We start from the raw sequence: 23,785 nt of genomic DNA, 5'->3' as shown, positions 1-23,785 counted from the left end.
TCTTAAACAAGTTCACTGCTTTTTAAAAACAAACACCACAAGTGGCAATGTAAAATGGCTACCAGCAGGTTATTTTTATGCCTAATACACAAACACACGTTAACACACGATTAAAAAATGTTATTTTTTCCTTCAGATGGCATACCAATTCACATATAGTTCCATTTATTTATATAGTATATTTATATATATTATATTTATATGTATTATTATAAATATATATGAATATAATAATAATATAAATATATTATATTTACATGTATATTTATACATACCCCTCCATGAGTCGTCACCTTATCGTGGTGGAGGGGTTTGCGTGCCCCTATGATCCTAGGAGCCATGTTGTCTGGGGCTTCATGCTCCTGGTAGGGTCACCCATGGCAAACGGGTCCTAGGTGAGGGGCCAGACAAAGCACGGCTCAAAAAGCCCCTTATGATGAAGAAGAGATATGGAAACAGATTTCCCTCGCCCGGACGCGGGTCACCGGGGCCCCCCTCTGGAGCCAGGCCTGGAGGCGGGGCTCGAAGGCGAGCGTCTGGTGGCCGGGCCTGCGCCCATGGGGCCCGGCCGGGCAAAGCCCGAAAAGGAAATGTGGGTCCCCCTTCCCATGGGCTCACCACCTGTGGGAGGGGCCAAAGGGGTCGGGTGCAGTGCGAGCTGGGCGGCGGCCAAAGGCAGGGACCTTGGCGGTCTGATCCCCGGCTGCAGAAGCTGGCTCTTGGGACATGGAATGTCACCTCTCTGGCTGGAAAGGAGCCCGAGCTGGTGTGCGAGGCAGAAAAGTTCCGACTAGATATAGTCGGACTTGCCTCCACGCACAGTTTGGGTTCCGGTTCAAGCCCTCTCGAGAGGGGCTGGACTCTCTTCCACTCTGGAGTTGCCCACAGTGAGAGGCGTCGAGCAGGTGTGGGTATACTTATTGCCCCCCGGCTGGGCGCCTGCACATTGGGGTTCACCCCGGTGAACGAGAGGGTAGCCTCCCTCCGCCTTCGGGTGGGGGGACGGGTCCTGACTGTTGTTTGTGTCTATGCACCAAACGGCAGTTCAGAGTACCCACCCTTTTTGGAGTCCCTGGAGGAGGTGCTGGAGAGCGCTCCTTCTGGGGACTCCATCGTTCTACTGGGTGACTTCAATGCTCACGTGGGCAATGACAGTGAGACCTGGAAGGGCGTGATTGGGAGGAACGGCCCCCCCGATCTGAACCCGAGCGGTGTTCTATTATTGGAATTCTGTGCTCGACACGGATTTTCTATAATGAACACCATGTTCAAACATAAGGGTGTCCATGTGTGCACTTGGCACCAGGACACCCTAGGCCGCAGTTCGATGATCGACTTTGTAGTCGTGTCATCGGATTTGCGGCCGCATGTTTTGGACACTCGGGCGAAGAGAGGGGCGGAGCTGTCAACTGATCACCACCTGGTGGTGGGTTGGCTCCGATGGTGGGGGAAGATGCCGGTCCGACCTGGCAGACCCAAACGTTCTGTGAGGGTCTGCTGGGAACGTCTGGCGGAATCCCCTGTCAGGAAGAGCTTCAACTCCCACCTCCGGCAGAACTTTTCCCAGGTCCCGGGGGAGGCGGGGGACATTGAGTCCGAGTGGACCTTGTTCCGCGCCTCCATTGTTGAGGCGGCCGACCGGAGCTGCGGCCGTAAGGTCATTGGTGCCTGTCGTGGCGGCAATCCCCGAACCCGCTGGTGGACACCGGCGGTAAGGGATGCCGTCAAGCTGAAGAAGGAGTCCTATCGGGCCGTTTTGGCCTGCGGGACTCCCGAGGCAGCTGACAGGTACCGGATGGCCAAGCGGAACGCGGCTTCGGCGGTTGCTGAGGCAAAAACCCGGGCGTGGGAGGAGTTTGGCGAGGCCATGGAGAATGACTTCCGGACGGCTTCGAGGAAATTCTGGTCCACCATCCGGCGTCTCAGGAGGGGGAAGCAGTGCAACGTCAACACTGTTTACAGTGGAGATGGCGTGCTGCTGACCTCGACTAGGGACGTCGTGTGTCGGTGGGGAGAATACTTCGAAGACCTCCTCAATTCCACCGACACGCCTTCCATTGTGGAGGCAGGGCATGGGGACTCTGAGGCGGACTCTCCAATCTCTGGGGTTGAAGTCACTGAGGTAGTTAAAAAACTCCTCGGTGGCAAGGCCCCGGGGGTGGATGAGATCCGCCCGGATTTCTTAAGGGCTCTGGATGTTGTGGGGCTGTCATGGCTGACACGTCTCTACAGCATCGCGTGGACATCGGGGACAGTGCCTCTGGATTGGCAGACTGGGGTGGTGGTTCCCCTCTTTAAGAAGGGGGACCGGAGGGTGTGTTCCAATTACAGGGGAATTACACTCCTCAGCCTCCCTGGGAAGGTCTATTCAGGGGTGCTGGAGAGGAGGGTCCGTCGGGAGGTCGAACCTCGGATTCAGGAGGAACAGTGTGGCTTTCGTCCTGGCCGTGGAACAGTGGACCAGCTCTTCACCCTCAGCAGGATCCTCGAGGGTGCATGGGAGTTCGCCCAACCAGTCCACATGTGTTTTGTGGACTTGGAGAAGGCGTTCGACCGTGTCCCTCGGGAGGTTCTCTGGGGGGTGCTTCGGGAGTACGGGGTACCGAGCCAACTGATAAGGGCGGTTCGGTCCCTGTATCATCGATGCCAGAGTTTGGTCCGCATTTCCGGCAGTAAGTCGGATTCGTTCTCAGTGAGGGTTGGACTCCGCCAAGGCTGCCCTTTGTCACCGATTCGGTTCATAGTTTTTATGGACAGAATTTCTAGGCGCAGCCGAGGCGTTGAGGGTGTCCGGTTTGGGGACCTCAGCATCGCGTCTCTGCTTTTTGCAGACGACGTGGTGCTGTTGGCTTCTTCAGGCCGTGATCTCCAGCTCTCACTGGAGCGGTTCGCAGCCGAGTGTGAAGCGGTCGGGATGAGGGTCAGCACCTCCAAATCCGAGTCCATGGTCCTCGATCGGAAAAGGGTGGAATGCGCTCTCCGGATCGGGGATGAGATCCTGCCCCAAGTGGAGGAGTTTAAGTATCTTGGGGTCTTGTTCACGAGTGAGGGGAGGATGGAGCGCGAGATCGACAGGCGGATCGGTGCAGCGTCGGCAGTAATGCGGACTTTGTACCGGTCCGTCGTGGTAAAGAGAGAGCTGAGCCAAAAGGCAAAGCTCTCAATTTACCGGTCGATTTACGCTCCTACCCTCACCTATGGTCACGAGCTATGGGTCGTGACTGAAAGAACGAGATCCCGGATACAAGCGGCCGAAATGAGTTTTCTCCGCAGGATGTCCGGGCTCTCCCTTAGAGATAGGGTGAGAAGTTCGGTCATCCGGGAGAGACTCGGAGTAGAGCCGCTGCTCCTCCACGTAGAGAGGAGCCAGATGAGGTGGCTCGGGCATATCATCAGGATGCCTCCTGGACGCCTCCCTGGGGAGGTGTTCCGGGCATGTCCCACCGGTAGGAGACCCCGGGGACGACCCAGGACGCGCTGGAGAGACTATGTCTCTCAGCTGGCCTGGGAACGCCTTGGGATCCCCCGGGATGAGCTAGATGACGTGGCTGGGGAGAGGGAAGTCTGGGAGTCCCTCCTGAAGCTGCTGCCCCCGCGACCCGACCCCGGATAAGCGGAAGAAGATGGATGGATGGATGGATGGATGTATATTTATATATATATACTATTTGTGTTTATTTGTACTTGTATATTTATTTTAGATTTTGGCAGTTTGAGTCCTCCATACCCAATAGTTTGAAACATGGGGAATTTGCACTTGTTACACTTGTGCACTTGATGCACTTGCATTTGTTATTAGAAAACTAGAAATGGGTTTCGATTAAAACCTTTGTCAAACAACTACATGCGATTTAAAAAAAATACTTCCACACAAAAGTGCTTAGAATCAATTTGTCCACCATATCACAGTGTAAATCGTTTGCATTATCTTAGCATGTCTTTTATAAAATGTAGAATAATAATTTGGGTGTCAATAAAAGCAACAATGACAAAACAAAGGTCACTGTGAAGTGCAACTACAAAAATACAGAGGACTCTACAGCATTGCCTTATAAGACGTTCATCCACTAGATGGGAGTGTAGAGCTACTGTGCAAAATGGGTCAATAAAGACCCTACGAGAATTTTCTCGAACACTATCTTCCCATTGACAAAAGGACCCCCAAAACCTAAGTAAATAAAAAAATTGGAGTGTGTTTTTTAACAATGAACATACATAACACATTAGGCGTTCATGAAAGTAAAGAAACAAATAAAAAATACATTAAAATTTTACACTTTAGGCAGTTCGAGAAATTAAGTAAATCTGCACCCATAAAGACCGTATAGTATTAAAAATGATACTGGAAAATGAAGTTCCCCAACGTTGAAGTTCAATCAATACTTATATTCCTGAAAATAAAGTAACATTTTCCCCCAACGACAAAATGCTTTTAGAGAACTAAATAAATGGAAGTTACAGTCACGTATCTTTCCACAAAATATAATTCTTGAGTTATAGCAACGTTTTGTGGCCGTGAACAGGCACAATTTGAAACGGACCAAACAAAATGTTTACAGATCTACCTCAAGAATTTTTTTTTTTTGAAAAAACAAAAACCAATCACCACATAAATCAACCTGTCATACCCGCGCACGCACACGCGCACTCACACACTCTCACACGTACTGATTTAAACTAATTTTAAAAGCACAATTCTCAGTTGCATCCAAAGAACAGTCAAGCAACTTTGTGCCTGCCTAAGTGACGTCGGCAACGTGCGAGTCCCTTTACTCGACAACAAAACTAAATAGAACATTCAAAGCCGCAAAGTAATCACAAAACGAGTCGAATCGTGCCGCAACACGAGGAGGGGGCGGGCGGAGACAGTATATTTGGCAGCTGGCCCCGCCCCTCTTCTTGTGTTGCTGTTGAGAGAAGGGGGCGGGGTGAGTACAGATCTGTCCAAGGAGGGGTGTGTGAGGAGTGCTCGGCGACGACGACCTGCAACAGTAAAGCGGGCATTGAACAGAACGGGCAGCTGTTCCAGTTTTTTTCTCTGGGCAGCATCTTGAGTGCGATGAGCCTAACACGTCGTCTCTAGCGCCCGCTGTGATCCTCCGCGTATTTTCCTTCGTCATCCAACTCACAATAGGAGCCATACAGACAGCGGGCCATCCGGCGAAAGCAAGCCGGAAATCGATGCTCATCGGCCCGCGTCCGTGCTTGTTTTGACCTGGTAAGACTGGCGTTAGCTGCCCATGCTAATAGCTTAGCATCTCCGTTCAATATAACCGGAGGCTAAGGGTGTCAAACGCCTTATTACGTTAAGTGAAAGGTTGTGCATGATATGAATTAATACCTAGTGTTGTGTGTTTATTTTTGCATTGATGGTGTGGTTATTCTTACTGTGTGAATAATGGATGGATTGTGGGTGCATATGCAGAGCTAGCTGCTAAATAGGTTAGCCGACAGAGGTTAAGGTTCGTTCCATCACAACTAAGCTCGACAAAGCAGAATAAAATGTATAGCTGTACAGATACAAATTCTGAAAATTTTATACTGTTTAACAGTTGATGTATTTTGAAAGATATGTTTTTGACGTTTCCTGTGCGTTTAAACGCCATTTTTTATTACACCTGTCACCTTTCAGTATTAAAGCTTTTTTGTATTAATGCTTGTTACTTTTGTCGTCCGTTGCCTTTGCGGCAATGCATTGGGTTATTATTATTATTATTGTAGTAGCTGCACATGCACGCAAGTCAATCGCTTATGGCTTAAATCGTATGATGCGAGATGTTGTTCCTGGTATCTGCTAGAGCAGGGATTGTCAACCGGTGGCCCGCAGCTCTCTAGTGGTCTTTGGCGGTATTGCAGGTGGTCCGCAAAATGGAAAATAGTTTTAACATTTTTGAAAGTAAAATTGATTTATTATTTAGACTTGATTAGTTTTGTGAATCATTTACCCATCCAAATTATGTCAAATGTAGCTGAAAAAATCTGCCAAAGCAGTGGCCCCCTAGTTGCTTCTTGCAACTGCAATAAATGGTGGTCCCTTGGACAAAACCAGTTGAAACCCCCTGTGCTATAGCATCCATCCAGCTTCTGGGTAAATGTTGCCTTTACCCTCCACATTTTCTTTAGTTCTTCCTGCAGCCCTATCTCTCCAGTTTTTTTATGTTCGTTTTTCCAGTTGTTGCTCTTATTCCGTATTTCTACTTTTATCATAACTGCTGTGTATATATATATATATATATATATATATATTGTATATATTACTGTACAAAGGTCTGAGGCCACTTATGCCGCCATAACATTTATTGTTTTGGCCATGTCACAATGATCATAAAAACTAGATTGCTGTGAAAATTCCAGACCTCAACTAAGAATGAACTGCCTATACATGTGAAAGCAATTCATACTGTAGAGCTTGGCATTTGGGTTCGTTCTTCTACAAAGTTTTATATATTCATTTCTGTAAACCCGCTGTGTCCCATTAGTTATTGTTTTACTACTCATATTAATGACAACGAAAAAGAATCATATTTATGGGTGTAACAAAAAACAATTTGAACCATCGGTTTTAATCTAAAAGTTGTAAATATAGCGAATCAAATGAACCTTTGAATACATATCCATCATCTTTTATTGGAGAGGTATTTCTTTACCATCCTTCCACTAATGACAAGTTCTTTTGTATGTAAAATGGAAACAAGAAACATACCATCTCAAATTGAGGTGTACCGTATCAAATAGAGATGTAATGCTACACCTATTTAATCTATGTGTCTGCCCCGCGATAGAGCTGCATCGGACGGCGCCGGACAAGTGCACATCGATACATGGCACCTCTGTATATTGTATGTGTAGCCTTTGGTATGAACAAAATAGTGAAAATGGAACAGACCAAAATAGGCCTCGCTACTTAATTTACTCAAAAACCTGCTTACCATTTTAACCCTCTGAAAAAATTATTTACTGTCACATACAACTGTTCGTTATACATAACAATAGCATGTAAATTTAATGTCAAAAAGTACAGTAAATACTTCTATGTACAGTGTGGCATCTATGTCGGAGTTCACCTTTCGTGACCTCGCCTGTTTGTCAATTTTTATGGGATGTCATCGTATCCTGCTTTTTAAAATGTATTCATTTATTTGACGGCGTTAGAATGGTAAACATTAAATGCTATTAGGGTCCACTCGTATATAGATTTTTATCGACATATGGTGCTCAAAGTCTCTTGCAGAAACTCGTGCTGTCAGTGGTTTTGATACTTAAGTGTGGAACTGCCAATCTGGAGTCAAAACCTTTGACCAGCAAATACATTTAAGTTTATTTGCAAGTACTTTAGAAAGTACATGTATGCCAAATCCTAAAAATAAACAAAGGTAAGCATAAGCACGTGTTTTTTGGTTAATATTTCCATACTTCTGTATTTTGCGGCTGACTCGGATGAGGTGTTCCGAATCACTTTTTTCTGGTCCGTTTAAAAAAAAAAGAAATTCTCTTCACGTTCGGTTGGATTTGTTTGGTGATGCAGTTTTAATCTTTCTGGTGATGCATATATATTTTTGATTGTACTCATAATTAGCATTGTTTTATCCAGTCAGCCCTTCCCTGTTGTGGAATGTTATGTGGTGTGTCAGCCAAAAGGGCTCAGAGCCACAAAAACATCATGACTCAGCATTTTAATTTCTGCAATTAAATGTAATTAGCATGCCAAGGTTGACTTTCATGTCTTGACATAAGTCTTTTCCCCCTTCATTTTTATTTTTCATGTTGCATCATCTATTTGCATGCCCTTCCCCCATCAAATTTGGATGCCCAATGGGAATATTACAAATAATCCAAAGGTCAAAGGGTGCCTTGTATAAATTGTGCAGACAAGTGGGCTTTTTTGCATAATACAGTCCCATAAATACAAGTGTAAAGAGAAGTTTAACCACTTGAGCGTAAAACCAATCACTCTTTGAAAGAGTGACCCTGAAGATGAGATTTAAATTTAGGTGATCGAAACCAGGAGTAAACAAGAAGTAGGTTTAACGGTTTAACTGACTTATGACCAAGGAGCAAATAAAGCACAATTTCGATTCACCCCTTTCAGCATGGATTGGGAAAAGTCATACATTTTGAGTAGGTTTCCCAATGCACAGATATAATGTGCAAACAATGCTGCTGCCTTTTCTTGCTGCTCTTTATTGACCATCACTTTTGCCTGTACCACAGATCTCCGTTATGGAGTAGAAAAGTCACAATTTGTTTTTCAGTGGACAACGACAATACACAAGCAACGCTGCGGCCTATTCTTGCTGCTTTCTCATCTGAGACGATGACATTGTTTATTGACTTCCTCCCCGTTACTCCCTCTTTGCCTGCTTGACTGTCAGATGGAAATTTCCACACCCGAGCAACACCACCAAGTTTGTGCCCCTAAAAACAAAGCCCGTCGTTCTCAGGCAGTAACACCGCCTCTCCACTTATTTCCTAAGGGCCCTTCCAGGCCATACTAGACTCAAATAACACTGGACTTGGCCTGTCATTTCCATCAGTGTGCCAAGAGGTGGGTTGACACTGCAACTGCCTAGAAATACATTAAATCAGTGACCAAACAGACACAGAAAGTATTTAACCGATTTAAAATGGCAAAGATGCTGATACCATGCTGCACCCAAAATAAAGAGCCAAGACTCCCTTTTGGCTTTTAGCCTGTTGGCGAAATGTCATTTTTATGAACCTACCAGGGCTTGCTATCGAGGGAGTCTACGAGGTGATTATATCCAATCATCCATCCATCTTCTTCCGCTTATCTGGGGTCGGGTCGCGGGGGCAGCAGCTTTAGGAGGGACTCCCAGACTTCCCTCTCCCCAGCCACTTCATCCAGCTCATCCCGGGGGATCCCAAGGCGTTCCCAGGCCAGCTGAAAGACATAGTCTCTCCAGCGCATCCTGGGTCGTCCCCGTGGTCTCCTACCAGTAGGACGTGCCCGGAACAGGAGGCATCCTGATGAGATGCCCGAGCCACCTCATCTGGCTCCTCTCAACGTGGAGGAGCAGCGGCTCTACTCTGAGTCTCTCCCGGATGACCAAGCTTCTCACCTTATCTCTAAGGGAGAGCCAGGACACACTGCAGAGGAAACTCATTTCGTCCGCTTATATCCTGGATCTCGTTCTTTCGGTCACGACCCATAGCTCGTGACCATAGGTGAGGGTAGGAGCATAGATCGACCGGTAAATCGAGAGCTTTCCCTTTTGTCTCAGCTCTCTCTTCACCACGACGGACCGGTACAGAATCCGCATACTGCCGACACTGTCAATCTCGCGCTCCATCCTGCCCTCACTCGTGAACAAGACCCCAAGATACTTGCCTCCACTTGGGGCAGGATCTCATCCCTGATCCGGAGAGGGCATTCCACCCTTTTCCGACCGAGGACCATGGACTCGGATTCGGAGGTGCTGACCCTCATCCCGACCGCTTCAAACTCTGCTGCGAACCGCTCCAGTGAGAGCTGGAGATCACGGCCTGAAGAAGCCAACAGCACCACGTCATCTGCAAAAAGCAGAGACGCGATGCTGAGGTCCCCAAACTGGACACCCTCAACGCCTCGGCTGCATCTAGAAATTCTGTCCATAAAAATTATGAACAGAATCTGTGACAAAGGGCAGCTTTGGCGGAGTCCAACCCTCACTGGGAACAAATCCGACTTACTGCCGGAAATGCAGACCAAACTCTGGCATCGGTGATACAGGGACCGAACCGTCTCCCAGGTCGGACCAGCATCTTCCCCCACCATCGGAGCCAACCCACCACCAGGTGGTGATCAGTTGACAGCTCCGCCCCTCTCTTCACCAGAGTGTCCAAAACATGCGGCCGCAAATCCGATGACACGACTACAAAGTTGATCATCGAACTGCGGCCTAGGGTGTCCTGGTGCCAAGTGCACACATGGACACCCTTATGCTTGAACATGGTGTTCATTATAGAAAATTTGTGTCGAGCACAGAAGTCCAACAATAGAACACCGCTCGGGTTCAGATCGGGGGGGCCGTTCCTCCCAATCACGCCCTTCCAGGTCTCACTGTCATTGCCCACGTGAGCATTGAAGTCACCCAGTAGAACGGTGGAGTCCCCCAGAAGGAGCAATAAGTATGCCCACACCTGCTCGACGCCTCTCACCGTGGGCAACTCCAGAGTGGAAGAGAGTCCAGCCCCTCTCGAGAGGGCTTGTACCAGAGCCCAAACTATGTGTGGAGGCAAGTCCGACTGTCTAGTCGGAACTTTTCTGCCTCACACACCAGCTCAAACTCCTTTCCAGCCAGAGAGGTGACATTCCATGTCCCTAGAGCTAGCCTCTGCAGCCGGGGATCGGACCGCCAAGGTCCCCGCCTTTGGCCGCCGCCCAGCTCACTTTTCACCCGACCCCTTTGGCCCCTCCCACAGGTGGTGAGCCCATGGGAAAGGGGACCCACGTTCTCTTTTCGGGCTATGTCCGGCCGGGCCCCATGGGCGAAGGCCAGGCCACCAGGCGCTCGCCTTCGAGCCCCACCTCCAGGCTTGGCTCCAGAGGGGGGCCCCGGTGACCCGCGTCCGGGCGAGGGAAAACTAGATCCAATTTTCTTAATGGTCATAAGGGGTTTTGTGAGCCGTGCTTTGTCTGGCCCCTCACCTAGGACCCTTTTGCCATGGGTGACCCTACCAGGGGCATGAAGCCCCAGACAACATGGCTCCTAAGATCATAGGGGCACGCAAACCCCTCCACCACGGTAAGGTGACGACTCACGGAGGGGTATATCCAATCATGTTGATCATTTTTTCTATTGAGCAAGGTTGTCATGAATGCTGTGGACCCCTGCATTAGTGCAGCTTGGCATTCTATACTTCAACTCTTTGTGGTTTTTGGGGGGTGAGCCTTGCGCCTGTTATTTGCAGAAAAGCTTGCCACTTGACGATTCTCTGTAATGTAGCAAAATATGCAAACATTTATTTTCATGTAACTATATAACACTACATATCTTACACTACGCCTTATAAATTGTTTCATGTGGCTAAATATAACAAGACATGGACGAATATCTTGTAAATTGAAGGGCACCGGGAGTGCTGTTGACCATTTCGCCATTGTAGCCAAGGGTGGAATCAAATCTAAGTCAGTTATTGCAGTGTCGTACAAAATAGTATCCGGCGGCATCCTAAAGCTGAGCAGACGTTCTCTCTAGCGCAAACAGCTTTGTTTTTTATCTATGCGTTCTGATGTGAGAGAGGAAAACCGCTGTCCTCTGTCCGTCCTTTTTTTCTTCTCCAACTATTTTATCCGTCTTCAAAATGTCTCGGACGGATAAACCGTTCCATCCCTCAGTGCAATATACTCAACTCGTTCACTGCCAGGTCAGTTCAAATGAATCTTTTGACATCTCCTTTGTTTCAATTGACATCTCTCCTGTTGGATTCATGTCAGTCCACTTGGTGCAACAGCTCTCCAAAGTGTGATCGCTCCTTTGTAAGATGCAGACTAACGAGCCCATCTAATTTGATGCATGAATTAGTTTTGGGGCTGAAAATTTACAGGGTCCTCAGTTGCATATTTTTGCCCTTTGCTTAGTCTAAAAATTTAACCGTTACTGATTGCCACAATTATTCTTCTTGATTTCCTACAGTGTTTCTTAAAGCCAGAAAGTTGCCGTTTGAAGTGACTTTAGTTTTGCGTCATGTGTGATCCTTTTTTTTTTTTTTTTTCTTCTACAAAATTAAACAATGAATGAACATCCGCCGAGGCCGGTGAATTCATAATTTTTGTCAGGGGTTGTATATCTCCTCTGACCTTGTATAGTTGTACAGTTGTTGAATGTAAACTTTTACAAGCTGGTGTCATTTGAAGGAAAAGCAGTTATGGTGGCCGTCGGAGAGCCCCTCTGTCCCACGCTAATCAGCTTTTGCCCAGCTTAGCATGGTGTCATGTCGTTGCGGCTTAAAAGTTTCCAGTCGGAGATTGGTTGCCACGTTAGATTAAATAGGTTTTTGAATGACGTGTGTCTGTGTTCCGTCAGTCAATGACGCTTACTTGGTCTTTATTACATTCATGATTATTGTTAGTTTTTAGTTGTTAGTTTGGTTCGTGAGGAAAATGTGCGATTGTGAACTGTGACACAGTTAAAAAAAGGCCTTATGGGAGGAGGGTGATGTTATGTTTCATTCCATCAACACAGATAAGGATCAAGCTCATGTTTTTTTTTGGGTGCATGACATTCACAGATGCACCTGTCGTGAGCTCATGTTTTCGCACTTGTGCGAACTGAGAAAGTACTGTGTTTTTAATGCCAACAAAAGTATTGGCTGGTTTTGCTTGCCATTTCAGCAACACTAAAAATCCTGAATGTTATTCTGACACAAAGGAAACCTTTTGTTGTAAAAGTAAACATGCTTAGATAAAAAAAAAAAAAAAAAAAATCATCATCCGCCAGGAAAATTCAGGATGGCAATAGCACTAAATAGCAGGAGAAAGGAAAAAATATATTTCTATCTGCTCGTTGCTTCCGGTTGTTGTACACTGATGTTGATACCGCGCCTTCATAGTGGCGCAAAATACGTAGCTGCCGCAGAGGGTCATCAATCGCTCAATCAACATACAGTAGCTGGAGCTTTATGCTGTGTTCAGCTATATTGGGTACTCTGGCTGAGCATGGCAGAAACTGAGCTGGAAGCGTTTGCCACGCAATTTTGAACGCAGGAAAAAAAAACGTTAACGTCATGCAATTGTGGTGATTGGGCCTCTTATCCATTCATAAAACAGCATGAACAATAGAAATCAATGTGGATGAGAATAAAGTCTAACTCTCTAATGACACCCATCTTTGTTGTTGTTACAATTATGCTTTCCTTATGCAACGCCACATACTTGCCAATTCAGACACCATGTCCAGATCTTAACTGGTTTTTACATTTGTCTCCACCCTCTACATTTATCTCCTTTCATTTTCTTGCTCTATCTACAACTCTCCTCCCTCCCTGTTTTCTTTCTTTTTTAGCTCGAAAAAGGAATCCTGCAAGAAGGATTAGCGGTCCGTCAATGAGGAACTACCGGCTCATCTTTTGTCACAACCTGAAGCAGCCATAGATGGTTCAGTGTTTCGCTGTCTAGGGAGGAGCGCATAGGACACACTTTCACTGCTACACGGTAAGTGAAAACACGCACACACATGCACACGCATGCCATGAAACCAAACAGTGAGGTGACTGAAATGTTAATTTCGAGTGTTAATTATCTATAATGCCCAAAACCATCAATACAAACTGCTCCACCTCTCATGTTTGGATTACTACAGCATATCTAGTGCCCGCAGCCAGTTACAAAGTGCAAAGGAATGCGTCTGACACAAACAAGAAGACCAGGAAACAGCTACAATGAAAACACTGTTGAGAATCTCAATCAGCCAAAAAAAGGACTAAATGCAATAAAACAATATAATAAAGTACAGTAGTTCAGAGAGCTGGTATCCTCTCAATGCATGAGCCTTAAAGTCAAAGAAAAGCACGACAATGGACAGCAATTTGCTGGCAATTTCCTTCCATGTAAGTATAACTCAATGAAAAGCAGTTTTCTTTTCTTTTTTTTCCCCCTCTCTTTAAAGTCTTGTCCCATGCATGCAGTGAAGAGCTATTAGTTTAGATTTTTTAGATCGCTTCATCTGTAGTAGGCCAAATCCAGCCTGTGTCTACATTTAGACCGGCCCGAAGCATTGTGTCGTAAAATCAATAACATGTGGCCCGCTGGCACTGTCGCAGGGACCTGCGCACCCCAGAGCGAGCCACAGATATGAATCTCATCCGAACGGGAACAAGCGCTCATGATTGGTTGCGAGCGCGTCTACCCCGCCGTCCCTTCCCAGTTCACGCGCACACAGGTGTCCGTTTGTAAGATAATCAGTGACACAGACACTTCCTCATTCAGATGTCCACACACCAAGGACTAAGGCAACGATAAAATCAGAGACGCTGCAAGTGACGCTGCACAGGGAAAGGCAAAAAAAAAAAACGCGGACTACTGGTGAGAGCTGTCTACGTAGTACTAACTCTACATACTACTGCGGCGCGTCCGTGCCGCCCACTCGCAGTGATTGCAAACAACTAAAAGACTATGGATTATTATTTTGTGATTTAAGGGTTTTCCACTGTAGTGACTGACGGCTTGTGATTTTTTTTCTTTTTCGGTCCTCTCCTAAGACGTGAGGTCTCCACGTGGTTGTGGTGAGGAGCAGGAGAGGGGACCATGAGGAAGAGCATGTCTCCGTTGCCAGGCAACGAGGGCGGGGGCCCAGCCGGCACCGCCCGCGTATTTGGCGTGCCCTTGGAGGAGGTGACGCGAACGCACACACCTGGCGGTCTCGAGGTCCCGGCGCTTGTCAAGGACATCGTGGAGTACATCGAGGAGCATGGTGAGATGTGTGCGTTACGGTCTGTCTTGAAGCTGCAACTCGTAATTATTTAAACAAATAATTATGTTATTTTGTCAATTAATTTGATTAAAAAACATGTTTTAAGCCTCTATGCCACCCGGTGGCAAAGAAAAGTGTTTTTTTTTTTTTTTTAAGGTGCCAAATGTTGCATTCATTTCAAGATTCATTCAAGGTTGCAAACTGTTTTAGTGATTTTTCTTGTCTCAAGGGAACTGACAAACGTCTGACGAATGTTTTGTGAACCTTTGCGACCTTGAACGAATCCTGGCGTGAAGGCATGCCTTCCAAAACGCTCAATTGTTCACTGCACAGTGCGATTGGAGCTTTAAGGATGTTATGCCAAATCGACAGTGCACGAACATTGGTTATAAGTTATATTTTAGAAGTTGCGGGGTCTCAGCCACTGGGTTTGCAAGGAAAATATTGTGAATTAATGTTGGCTGGATGTTGTGAAGTCTGCTGGTGTTATCTGGTCTGCATGAAAGTTTGCCTGTAATTGAAGAGTAGAAATTGGTCACTTAAGCAACAGCGCATCTAAATACTCGTACGTGTGGACACTTCTTAGTTGCAAATTTGGACGAAGCCATAGATTGAGAATTCTTTTCACTTTTTGGCCTTGAATTAGCAGTAGTCAAAACATCATTATTGACTACATTTTGTCTGTGATCTTATGAAAAAAGTTGCCAACGTTTCGGAAACATAATAGCATTTGGGGCCGAAAACAGTTTGGCGGATTTCCCTTTCTTGTGATCATTAAGTTAAGATGATAGCAAAATATAAATACCAGCCCACTGGGGCTTCACCTTATGACCATATGAGGTTGTATAACAAGTCTTTAAAGCCCCCGCTGGCATGGCTGGTGCGTGAAATGGGCCGTTGCTGCGAGTCAGGAAGTCATTCAGCCTGTGAAAAGGCTTTAATCTCATATTTAGTGTGCGCACGGGTATTAGCATCATCTTAGCATCAAAAAGATCTCTTATATGGGAAGCATGGAAAATGGCTGCACATCAAGTGATAAGTAAAAAAAAGTTTATAAAACAATTACGTGCACGCTACACCTCATAGTGCATCATTTCACACAGGTCATGCATGATGAAAAGTGCATTACATGTGTATATTTTAAAAAAACAATGAGGGCAAAAACATGTTAGGCATGAAAGTACCTGACAAAATAATCCACAGTCCATAAAAAGGCCACAGAGGTTAAGTAATGCCACGATACCAAAGTTTTTACTTTGATACTATAATTGCAAAGAGTACATTGATACTCATACAGAAACAATACTACTGCGAAAACATACAGTTCACTCCCAAAGCATTAGAAAGTAGGCGATTCAAATACCCCAAACATTTTTTAATGGTCATTTTTGCATTGCACTAGTGATCAGACAGTAAAGCTCGTCCAAAAACAAAAATGTGGATTTAATCGTAATGGACTGTAATGACTGCTGCTATTGTTAGCATTGTGCTTTGTCATCCTGTCCTTTGTTAACTCAGCCTGAGAGCTTCACCAAGCCTTAAGACTTGACCTTTTGATTTTGCAACCCGAGTGAGTTTTTTTTCTTCTTCTTTTCTTTTGCCAGGTCACCTGGATTTGGAGGGTCTCTTCCTAGTCAACGGCAACGCTGAGCGTGTGGGCTGGCTGCGGCGTCGCTATGACAGTGGCGAGGAGGTGGCGCTAGACAAGGAGGCAGACCTGGCGTCGGCTGTCAGTCTGCTGCGACTCTTCTTGCAGGAGCTGCCCGAGCCCGTCATTCCGGCGCCCATCCAGGGATCCATTCTACAGCTTCACCAAGGTAGGCCTGACATACTTAGAGCAAATTTACTTGAGGCGTCTGCCATTTTTTACAGTTGAAATTCACTGTACAACTGCAAATAATCCACACATCGCAAGGATCTAACATCGGTAGGAAGGGGCCAGTTTCAGTTTCTGACAGCTGAAGAACAAAAATATCAGGATACCACGGTATTGCAATTACAGCGCTGAAATTAACTATTTTGAAACATTTAGGTACAGAATTTTTTTAGCATTAAATGCTATTTTGTTTTCAAACATTATATAGATTGTAAAAGTACTTATTTCTAACAGTGTAGAGCAGCAGGGATGTGTTTTGACCACAATGTTTTTGGATTTTTTTAAAGTTAAAAAAAAGTTGAAGTCCCAATGATCGTCACACACACATCTGGGTGTGGGGAAATTTGTCCTCTGCATTTAACCCATCCCCGTGGGATTTTAATCCATCCCCTGGGGGAGAGGGGAGCAGTGAGCAGCAGCGGTGCCGCACTCGGGAATCAGTTGGTGATCTAACCCCCCAATTCCAACCCTTAATGCTGAGTGCCAAGCAGGGAGGCAATGGGTCCCATTTTTATAGTCTTTGGTATGACCCGGCCGGGGTTTGAACCTTCCAGTCTCAGGGCGGACACTCTACCACTAGGCCACTGAGCTGGTCATTGTACACGTTAACCATTATTAACCAGTGACATTTTTTGGGGGGTTGATTTATTTTTTTGTCTTCTTTTTTTAAATACACAAACGGAGACTCAAGAACATTCACTGCTCCAACTCAATTCCTCGCTTAACCTCGTGATGCCCTGTGCATTGATGGTTGAAACCAATGATTTGCAGAAACAGTTCATGTTGTGTATTTATTTTTTTATCCTAGTCAGCAGTCATGTGGTATTAAAATAAAGACAAAACTGAATGGGACCATCCCTATTGAGACCAGTGTTATTTGTGTTTGCATGCTTAAAGTGGTACATTAAAATAAAAATTATCCCCAAATATAAACATCGCTGATTATTTTGCCTTTTAAAGGGCCATAATAGGCAGGTCGATTCATCGAACGGCCCCGAATAGGCTGCTTTTGAAAATTAACGAGTGGTGAGCTCGCTGAGCCTCTCAACGCAAACACTAGAATGTTGTTAGGGCATCAGCGAGAATTCCCGACCGCGCCCCATGTTGAATGCAAATTTGAGTTGCATTCAGAACTTGCAACTACTGAAGTTTTTTATAGGAGTTAAAAATGGCTTGCCCAGTTAGGGCACGCGTCGCATTGCGGCCAAAGGTAGAATCCTGGCTTTTTGTTGTGTCATCGCGGCTGTGTGTAGTGAATCCTTTTCATGGCTGCATGCGAGTAACTACTTTGTTTTCTATTTCTCTTTCTTCCATTTCTCCTAACTTTGGCGTTTGGCATATACTCTTGGTTGCCAATACCTTCTCTAGCATGCTATAATAGCGGTGGCCATAGGCAGCAATCCATGAGAACTGCTACTACTAATTATAATTTTTGTTGTAGTTTTCATTTGTCTCTTCCATTGCTTCTTTTTTTTTTTCTTCTGCCACTGGCACTTCTTTCATCGCTGATTGTTCTTCTTCCATTAGCGCTGCCGCGTCCATCTCTTGGCAGTTGGCAAATACTTACTGTGCATTGCCGGAGGTTGAAAGAAATTGCGGGTAATGCACAGAGAGTCAACACAATAAAACAAGAGATGTAGATTTCTTCTAATGGTCTGATAATCACCGCTGGTATTGCTAACGTTCGGCTTCATCTTCCTGTCCTTTTATTAACTCTGTCATCATTTCACATAATCTACTCTAATCCCCATGACGGCCAAGGGGGACTCGTTTCAAATTCTGCCTATTTTGGCCTGTTTTTTTGCACTTCGTGTTACCTCTTACAAGATTATTTTTTTCCCCTCCTCTTTACCTCTTACAAGATGATTTTTTTTGCTTGTTTTTCCATGGGAATGTGTTCAAAGCACAAAAATACAATGGACTTCTGTTATTAAACCTATTGGAATCGCTCCCACTTCCTTTTAAGTAACAGCACTAATTAAAATGTGCAGTCACTCCGGCAATGCTTTTGCTTTTGCATTTGCCCCTTCCTTCCTTCCTTCCTTCCTTCCTTCCTTCCTTCCTTCCTTCCTTCCTTCCTTCCTTCCTTCCTTCCTTCCTTCCTTCCTTCCTTCCTTCCTTCCTTCCTTCCTTCCTTCCTTCCTTCCTTCCTTCCTTCCTTCCTTCCTTCCTTCCTTCCTTCCTTCCTTCCTTCCTTCCTTCCTTCCTTCCTTCCTTCCTTCCTTCCTTCCTTCCTTCCTTCCTTCCTTCCTTCCTTCCTTCCTTCCTTCCTTCCTTCCTTCCTTCCGTCCGTCCGTCCGTCCGTCCGTCCGTCCTTCCTTCCTTCCTTCCTTCCTTCCTTCCTTCCTTCCTTCCTTCCTTCCTTCCTTCCTTCCTTCCTTCCTTCCTTCCTTCCTTCCTTCCTTCCTTCCTTCCTTCCTTCCTTCCTTCCTTCCACGTGACGAAAATTCATATTCATGTATCCATGTAGAATACAGCAGCGAGGACGAGCTGTGCCGCAACCTGAAGTTCCTGCTGCAGCAGCTTCCACAACTCAACTACGGCCTGCTACGCTTCCTGTGCCGATTCTTGGCCAGCGTGGCATCACTGCAATGTGAGAGGTGGAACGTCGGTGCACTCGCTGCTGTCTTTGGACCTGACATCTTCCAGTAAGACACCCATCTTATAGACGCATGCATGGTATTATTCACATGTTTGATATTTATTATATTATGCAACTTGCATACTTGTGGAATGGATACACACAATGGCCAAAAATACTCCATGTTCCAAATGAGCGGACAGATTGTGATCACTTGTCTTGCCAGGTATTCATGATAATCGCCAGACAGTGAAAATAAACAGAAAAACGGACATCAAATTACAGAATTTAAAAAAAAAAAATCTTGGGCAGACACAGATTTAAGGAAAAAATTCTGACTTTTTGAAAATAGAGCCTTTATTTATCTTTTTGAACAAACCAAAAATTGGGGAGGGCGATCAACTCCTCAATTTATGAATATCAATTTCATAACAAGCTAAAACATAATAATAAGCAAACATTTAACATTTTAGTAGTTTCAATCATCAAAAATAACTTTTCCACTAATAATCATTAATATAACTGCTAACAGGAGCATTGAGAACTCAAACGGAACTGACAATAGACAAAAGGAACATTATTGTTTGTTTGTTCATTTTTCAAGACTTGAGGATATGTTTAATGCCGAAGAAATTAATAAAGTAACAATTGACCGTGTCATGACCGTATACACATGCTTTTTGAAATTTAATATACTGATTTTTAAAATGCTTTCACTGACATACTTATTTTAAACTATTGGGTAGTCTTGTGAAAAAATGCAAGAAAAAATGTACACATTTTTGTATTCTTCTTTTAATTAGTTTTCCACAACATTCCAACTTTGGGAATTGGAGTTTATGCTTCTTAACCAAATTACAAATCTAACGACTTACTTTGACACACAGTTGTCTTCTGCTTTCATCCATTAGCAGTCTGTCGACAGAAGGCGAGGATCTGCCTGACCAGGAGTCCGTTAGCCGAATCCTGGCCGATCTGCTTGACAACCAAGAGGGCCTGTTTGATTCTGAGGACGACGACGTCTCTACCACCAACGACTACAGCTCCATCAACGAACAGGTAAGAGACTCATTCGTCCGCTGGTTACTAAAAACTTTAAGAGAGATAGTGGGAAAGAAATCGGACGGAAAAGAGACTGGTACTTGGAGGAAGACTGTGATGATACTTGGAGGGAGAAAACTAAAACATGTAGTCAATTCGTCTGTTAATTAGTTGTGTATATAGGTGATTGTCATTTACAGACTTGGTTATGGTAGTGATTGTGTAGTTACTTCGGTATTAGGGCTGGGTGATATATTGTTATTTTATCGAAATCCACATAAGCTTCAAGATATTTGAATTTGAAAGATATTGAAATTTTGACGATATCAGTCTTGTGACCTTGCCACACTTGTGTTGCATGTAAAGTTTAGTGTTGATAGCCAGTCAATGACAATTATTTTGCAGAGAGAAGGAAGAACGCGCAGACGCAGCTGCAACTTAACAGCAGAAACACACATATTGTACATTATAGCAACGGGATATGTATATTAGTTGCCAATCTTGAATTAAAAAAATATATAAATATGAGAGGCATTTAATTAATCAGTTATTCACAACTTACTGAGACTCACTAGCTTTGACCATGGTGGAACAGTTAAAACTAGAATGCTAACTCTGGCCTCCGTCCTAGTTGGAACATTTTTTTCCCCAAAATTCAGTTGTTAAAATCCCAGCGCATGGGGAGTGCCTGCAGATAATTAGCCCAAACTCATCCTCTGCTATTTGATGCGTTTTGCACCCACCCCAGACAAGCGATGGAGGCCTCGTCTTCCATCTTGTCCACCTGCTGAGCGAATGCGACTATTTTTAGACATGTTATGAAACTGCCTCCATTGCGTTAAATGTCTCAGCTAAGTTACATCAAATGAAAAGGTTGTTCAGTGTCATGGGTGAAATTGCAAAGTCACGGGTGGAAGATGGGCGCAATTGTTAAGTTCATAACGGTTTGTGGAGGTAACACTAGCAATAATGATAATGTACAGTCCTGCCCTGAATGATTGGAAGAGCAATTCTTTTGTTTTTGTTGTTTACCGAAGACCGATTTAAAGCTGAATACAAGACAAAAGTTAAGTCTATCTTTAATTTCACATTATTCACTGTACTGTACCAATGGATGCAAGTAACTCAAGATAATTCCCCTGTTGTTTCATGTACACCTGGGCAATTAATCTATTGTATTGTCAGGTTTTTTTTTTAACGTAAAACCGTTTCCGTGGTTTACTCCACCTGTCGACATGCACTGCTTAGACTAACCACAAGGCCGTGAACAGAGTACAGCTTGTTTAAGAAAGAAGTTAGTGTTACCAACATAGCCATTTCCATTTCTTGCTAAAAAAATAAATGAGCGAAATCATTTTCACACTTGAATTGTTTGTGGTCAGATCACAGAGCTGCTGGACGACGACAAGTGCGAGGCAGAGTGCGAGGAGCTGCCCCAGGATAGCGAAGACTGTGCCGCCTCCTCAAGCTCCCCTCAACACACTTGCTCCAACGACCTCGCCAACAGGTGAGCGTTTCATGTTGTGGTCATCACTCACAAAAACACCTCATTTAGAACAATAGATCACACATTTTGCTATACGAATTAAACGTGCGCCAGCCTTGGAGCATACAAAGTGAGTGTGCTTCAAGAAAGAACCAAGGGTATACATGTCTCACTGCTTGCATTCGCGTCCATTCTTAATCTTTTCAGCGGCTTCTAAGGTCGTCCCGATGTTCTCAAAATGTTTTATTCTATTTTAATGCGTAGTGGACACGCCGACCTTGACAACTAAACAGCGTGTGCCAATTCAATCCATCCATCCATTTTCGATACCCGTCGAACTTTGATTCTGAAGTCCTCAATTGTTGCAGTACTCTCTTAATTTTTTGTGTAAGTACAGTGTTGGCAGTGCATTAGATATTTTCTCAAGTCAGTTAATTTTTTAGTCAGCTAGTCAATCATTTGGTTATAATTAGTCAGGTTATTTCGTCAGTTAGTTGGTTATGGGTTGGTTGACTATTTAGTCTTTTTGTTGGTTGGTTGGTTGAATAGTCACAGTTGCTTATTTAGGTTTTAGTGTTTGGTACTGTTACCCAGTAACAAACAGATAATAATGAATGGGATGCATCAGGAAGGGCATCCAGTGTAAAAACTATGAGAATCATAAAATCTCTGCCACTCTCTGCCACTGGTTTTGGGGGCAATATGAATTGCTGTGCATGACGTGGCAGTGTTGCAAATACAGCTTATTAAATGCACAGTAGCATTAATATCTAGTTGAAAAATCAATTTCGGTGTTTAAGGCAGCAGCTTGTCCTCACTCTGGGGTGTCTGAAGCCCTCTGGCGGCCACTCAAATCTGCCATTCCCAAGGCTGAGGCCACGATTGGTCAGGCCAGGGGAACAGCGACCCTCTACTCTGCCTCGGGGGTTGATGAATTTGTTTACTTTTCCATTGGCCTGCTTGCAATGCACATTACTGCCACCGAAAGCACTCTGCAACTTACTGAGTGACACCATATTTATAGTATCATATAGACGTTTAATGGGTCAAAGTAGCCACATGACAACTCTCATGTACGCCAGATAAGAGCCTTGTCCACACATGGCAACAAGAAGACCCTCCTCCCGGGATGCCAAGATCTGATCAGCTGATTTTTAAGATGATTAACATTTGCTGTGGCTGTTTCTGCTACACTCAAGACTAAAGCATGTTACTCACAAAAAAACATTTGATTTTCAGTTGAAAAATGTCTTTTACATCATCATCGATTTAAAGTCCGCTTTCCAGGCACCGCAGGGTTGGACTGGGTTCTCGATATGGCCTTCTTCCACCGGGAACGGTCCATGGTACATGCACTATAATTGCATATTTATACATAACGGCAAGCAGTATGGCTCTTCCATTGAGATATTTTTAAAAACTTTTCAAAGGGACTGACTCCTTCGATCTTTCAATAGTAAATGTCATTTACATAGAATTACACCGAAGCTCGATTTGAAGAAAATCATGAATTGAGTAAAAATCACAACCTTTATCAAAAATTGCAATTACACGCTTATCCTGTCCGCTTTTGTGGAGGCTATCCCAGTTGACATTGGGCAAGAATTGATCCCTGTGCACTTTTCATTCTTTTCCAATTTTCCGAGCATCATATGGGTCCCTATTTGAACCAAAATTAAATGATTTCTTCCTTGGCCCAAGTCAAGTCAGATTTATTTTTACTATGCCCTTCATCACAGAAAAGTCTCAAAGGCCTTCTCATGCCCACAGTTGAAAATACCAATAAGCTCCCATGATGAAATTATGTGGACGTCCATTTGATCAGATGAAGCGAGTAGTGTTTGTGTAATCCTGCTGACAGACAAATAAGTGGCAACATGTCCTTCCTGAGGTGACAAGGGAGGAACTGTTTGTCTGCGTGTCAGTTTCTAATTGTATTGGATGGACTGTTGCGATAACTTGCGGGGACATTTAATTAAACAGTACATTTCGTGGTCGACATGGTCTGCGTCTTTGTGGCTAATGCCTGCTTTGTGGGCCAACAAAGGATTTGTGCTGGATTTCATGTGGCAGCTGCAGGAGTTTAAAGCCTCACTGATCAGTATCTTTGCAGCTCATGTGATTGTTTTGTTCTTGTTATTGTTTGCTAGATGAGTCAGATGGGGATTTATGCTGTAATGTAGGCTTTCGGGGCCATGGCCGACATTAGCAAAGAAAAAAAAATAGATCACCACTGGCATGCCGCTTGAGGATAAAGTGTTCAGTATGTGTCTTTGCTGTAATCCAAGGAAGGGCAGGGTCATTCATGGCTGCACACACAAATAAAATATCATTACTGGATATCATAAAATGGCATAAATCAGCCAATTAGCAAGATCTATAAGATGATC

At 44.6% G+C, this 23,785-nt stretch overlaps 1 protein-coding gene across 6 annotated transcripts in view; it reads left to right on the top strand.

The window, feature by feature from the left end:
- The first annotated feature begins 4,930 nt into the window (after nt 1-4,930).
- Nucleotides 4,931-23,785, top strand: part of fam13b (family with sequence similarity 13 member B) — a 39,815-nt gene continuing 20,960 nt past the window's right edge. For 4 of the 6 annotated variants that reach the window (XM_061280774.1, XM_061280782.1, XM_061280767.1 and 1 more), the window contains exons 1-7: nt 4,931-5,218; nt 13,005-13,153; nt 14,200-14,411; nt 16,016-16,228; nt 18,758-18,935; nt 19,780-19,927; nt 21,292-21,416. In XM_061280774.1, the coding sequence (XP_061136758.1) occupies nt 14,246-14,411; nt 16,016-16,228; nt 18,758-18,935; nt 19,780-19,927; nt 21,292-21,416 (830 nt within the window). In that variant the 5' untranslated portion in view covers nt 4,931-5,218; nt 13,005-13,153; nt 14,200-14,245. The remainder of the gene's footprint in view (nt 5,219-13,004; nt 13,154-14,199; nt 14,412-16,015; nt 16,229-18,757; nt 18,936-19,779; nt 19,928-21,291; nt 21,417-23,785) is intronic. The other 2 variants (XM_061280792.1, XM_061280758.1) reach the window with 1 other exon arrangement.

This window comes from Syngnathus typhle, linkage group LG1 (genome assembly GCF_033458585.1).
Source record: "Syngnathus typhle isolate RoL2023-S1 ecotype Sweden linkage group LG1, RoL_Styp_1.0, whole genome shotgun sequence".
Classification (NCBI taxonomy): domain Eukaryota; kingdom Metazoa; phylum Chordata; class Actinopteri; order Syngnathiformes; family Syngnathidae; genus Syngnathus; species Syngnathus typhle.
This window is presented reverse-complemented; position numbering and strand designations above follow the sequence as displayed.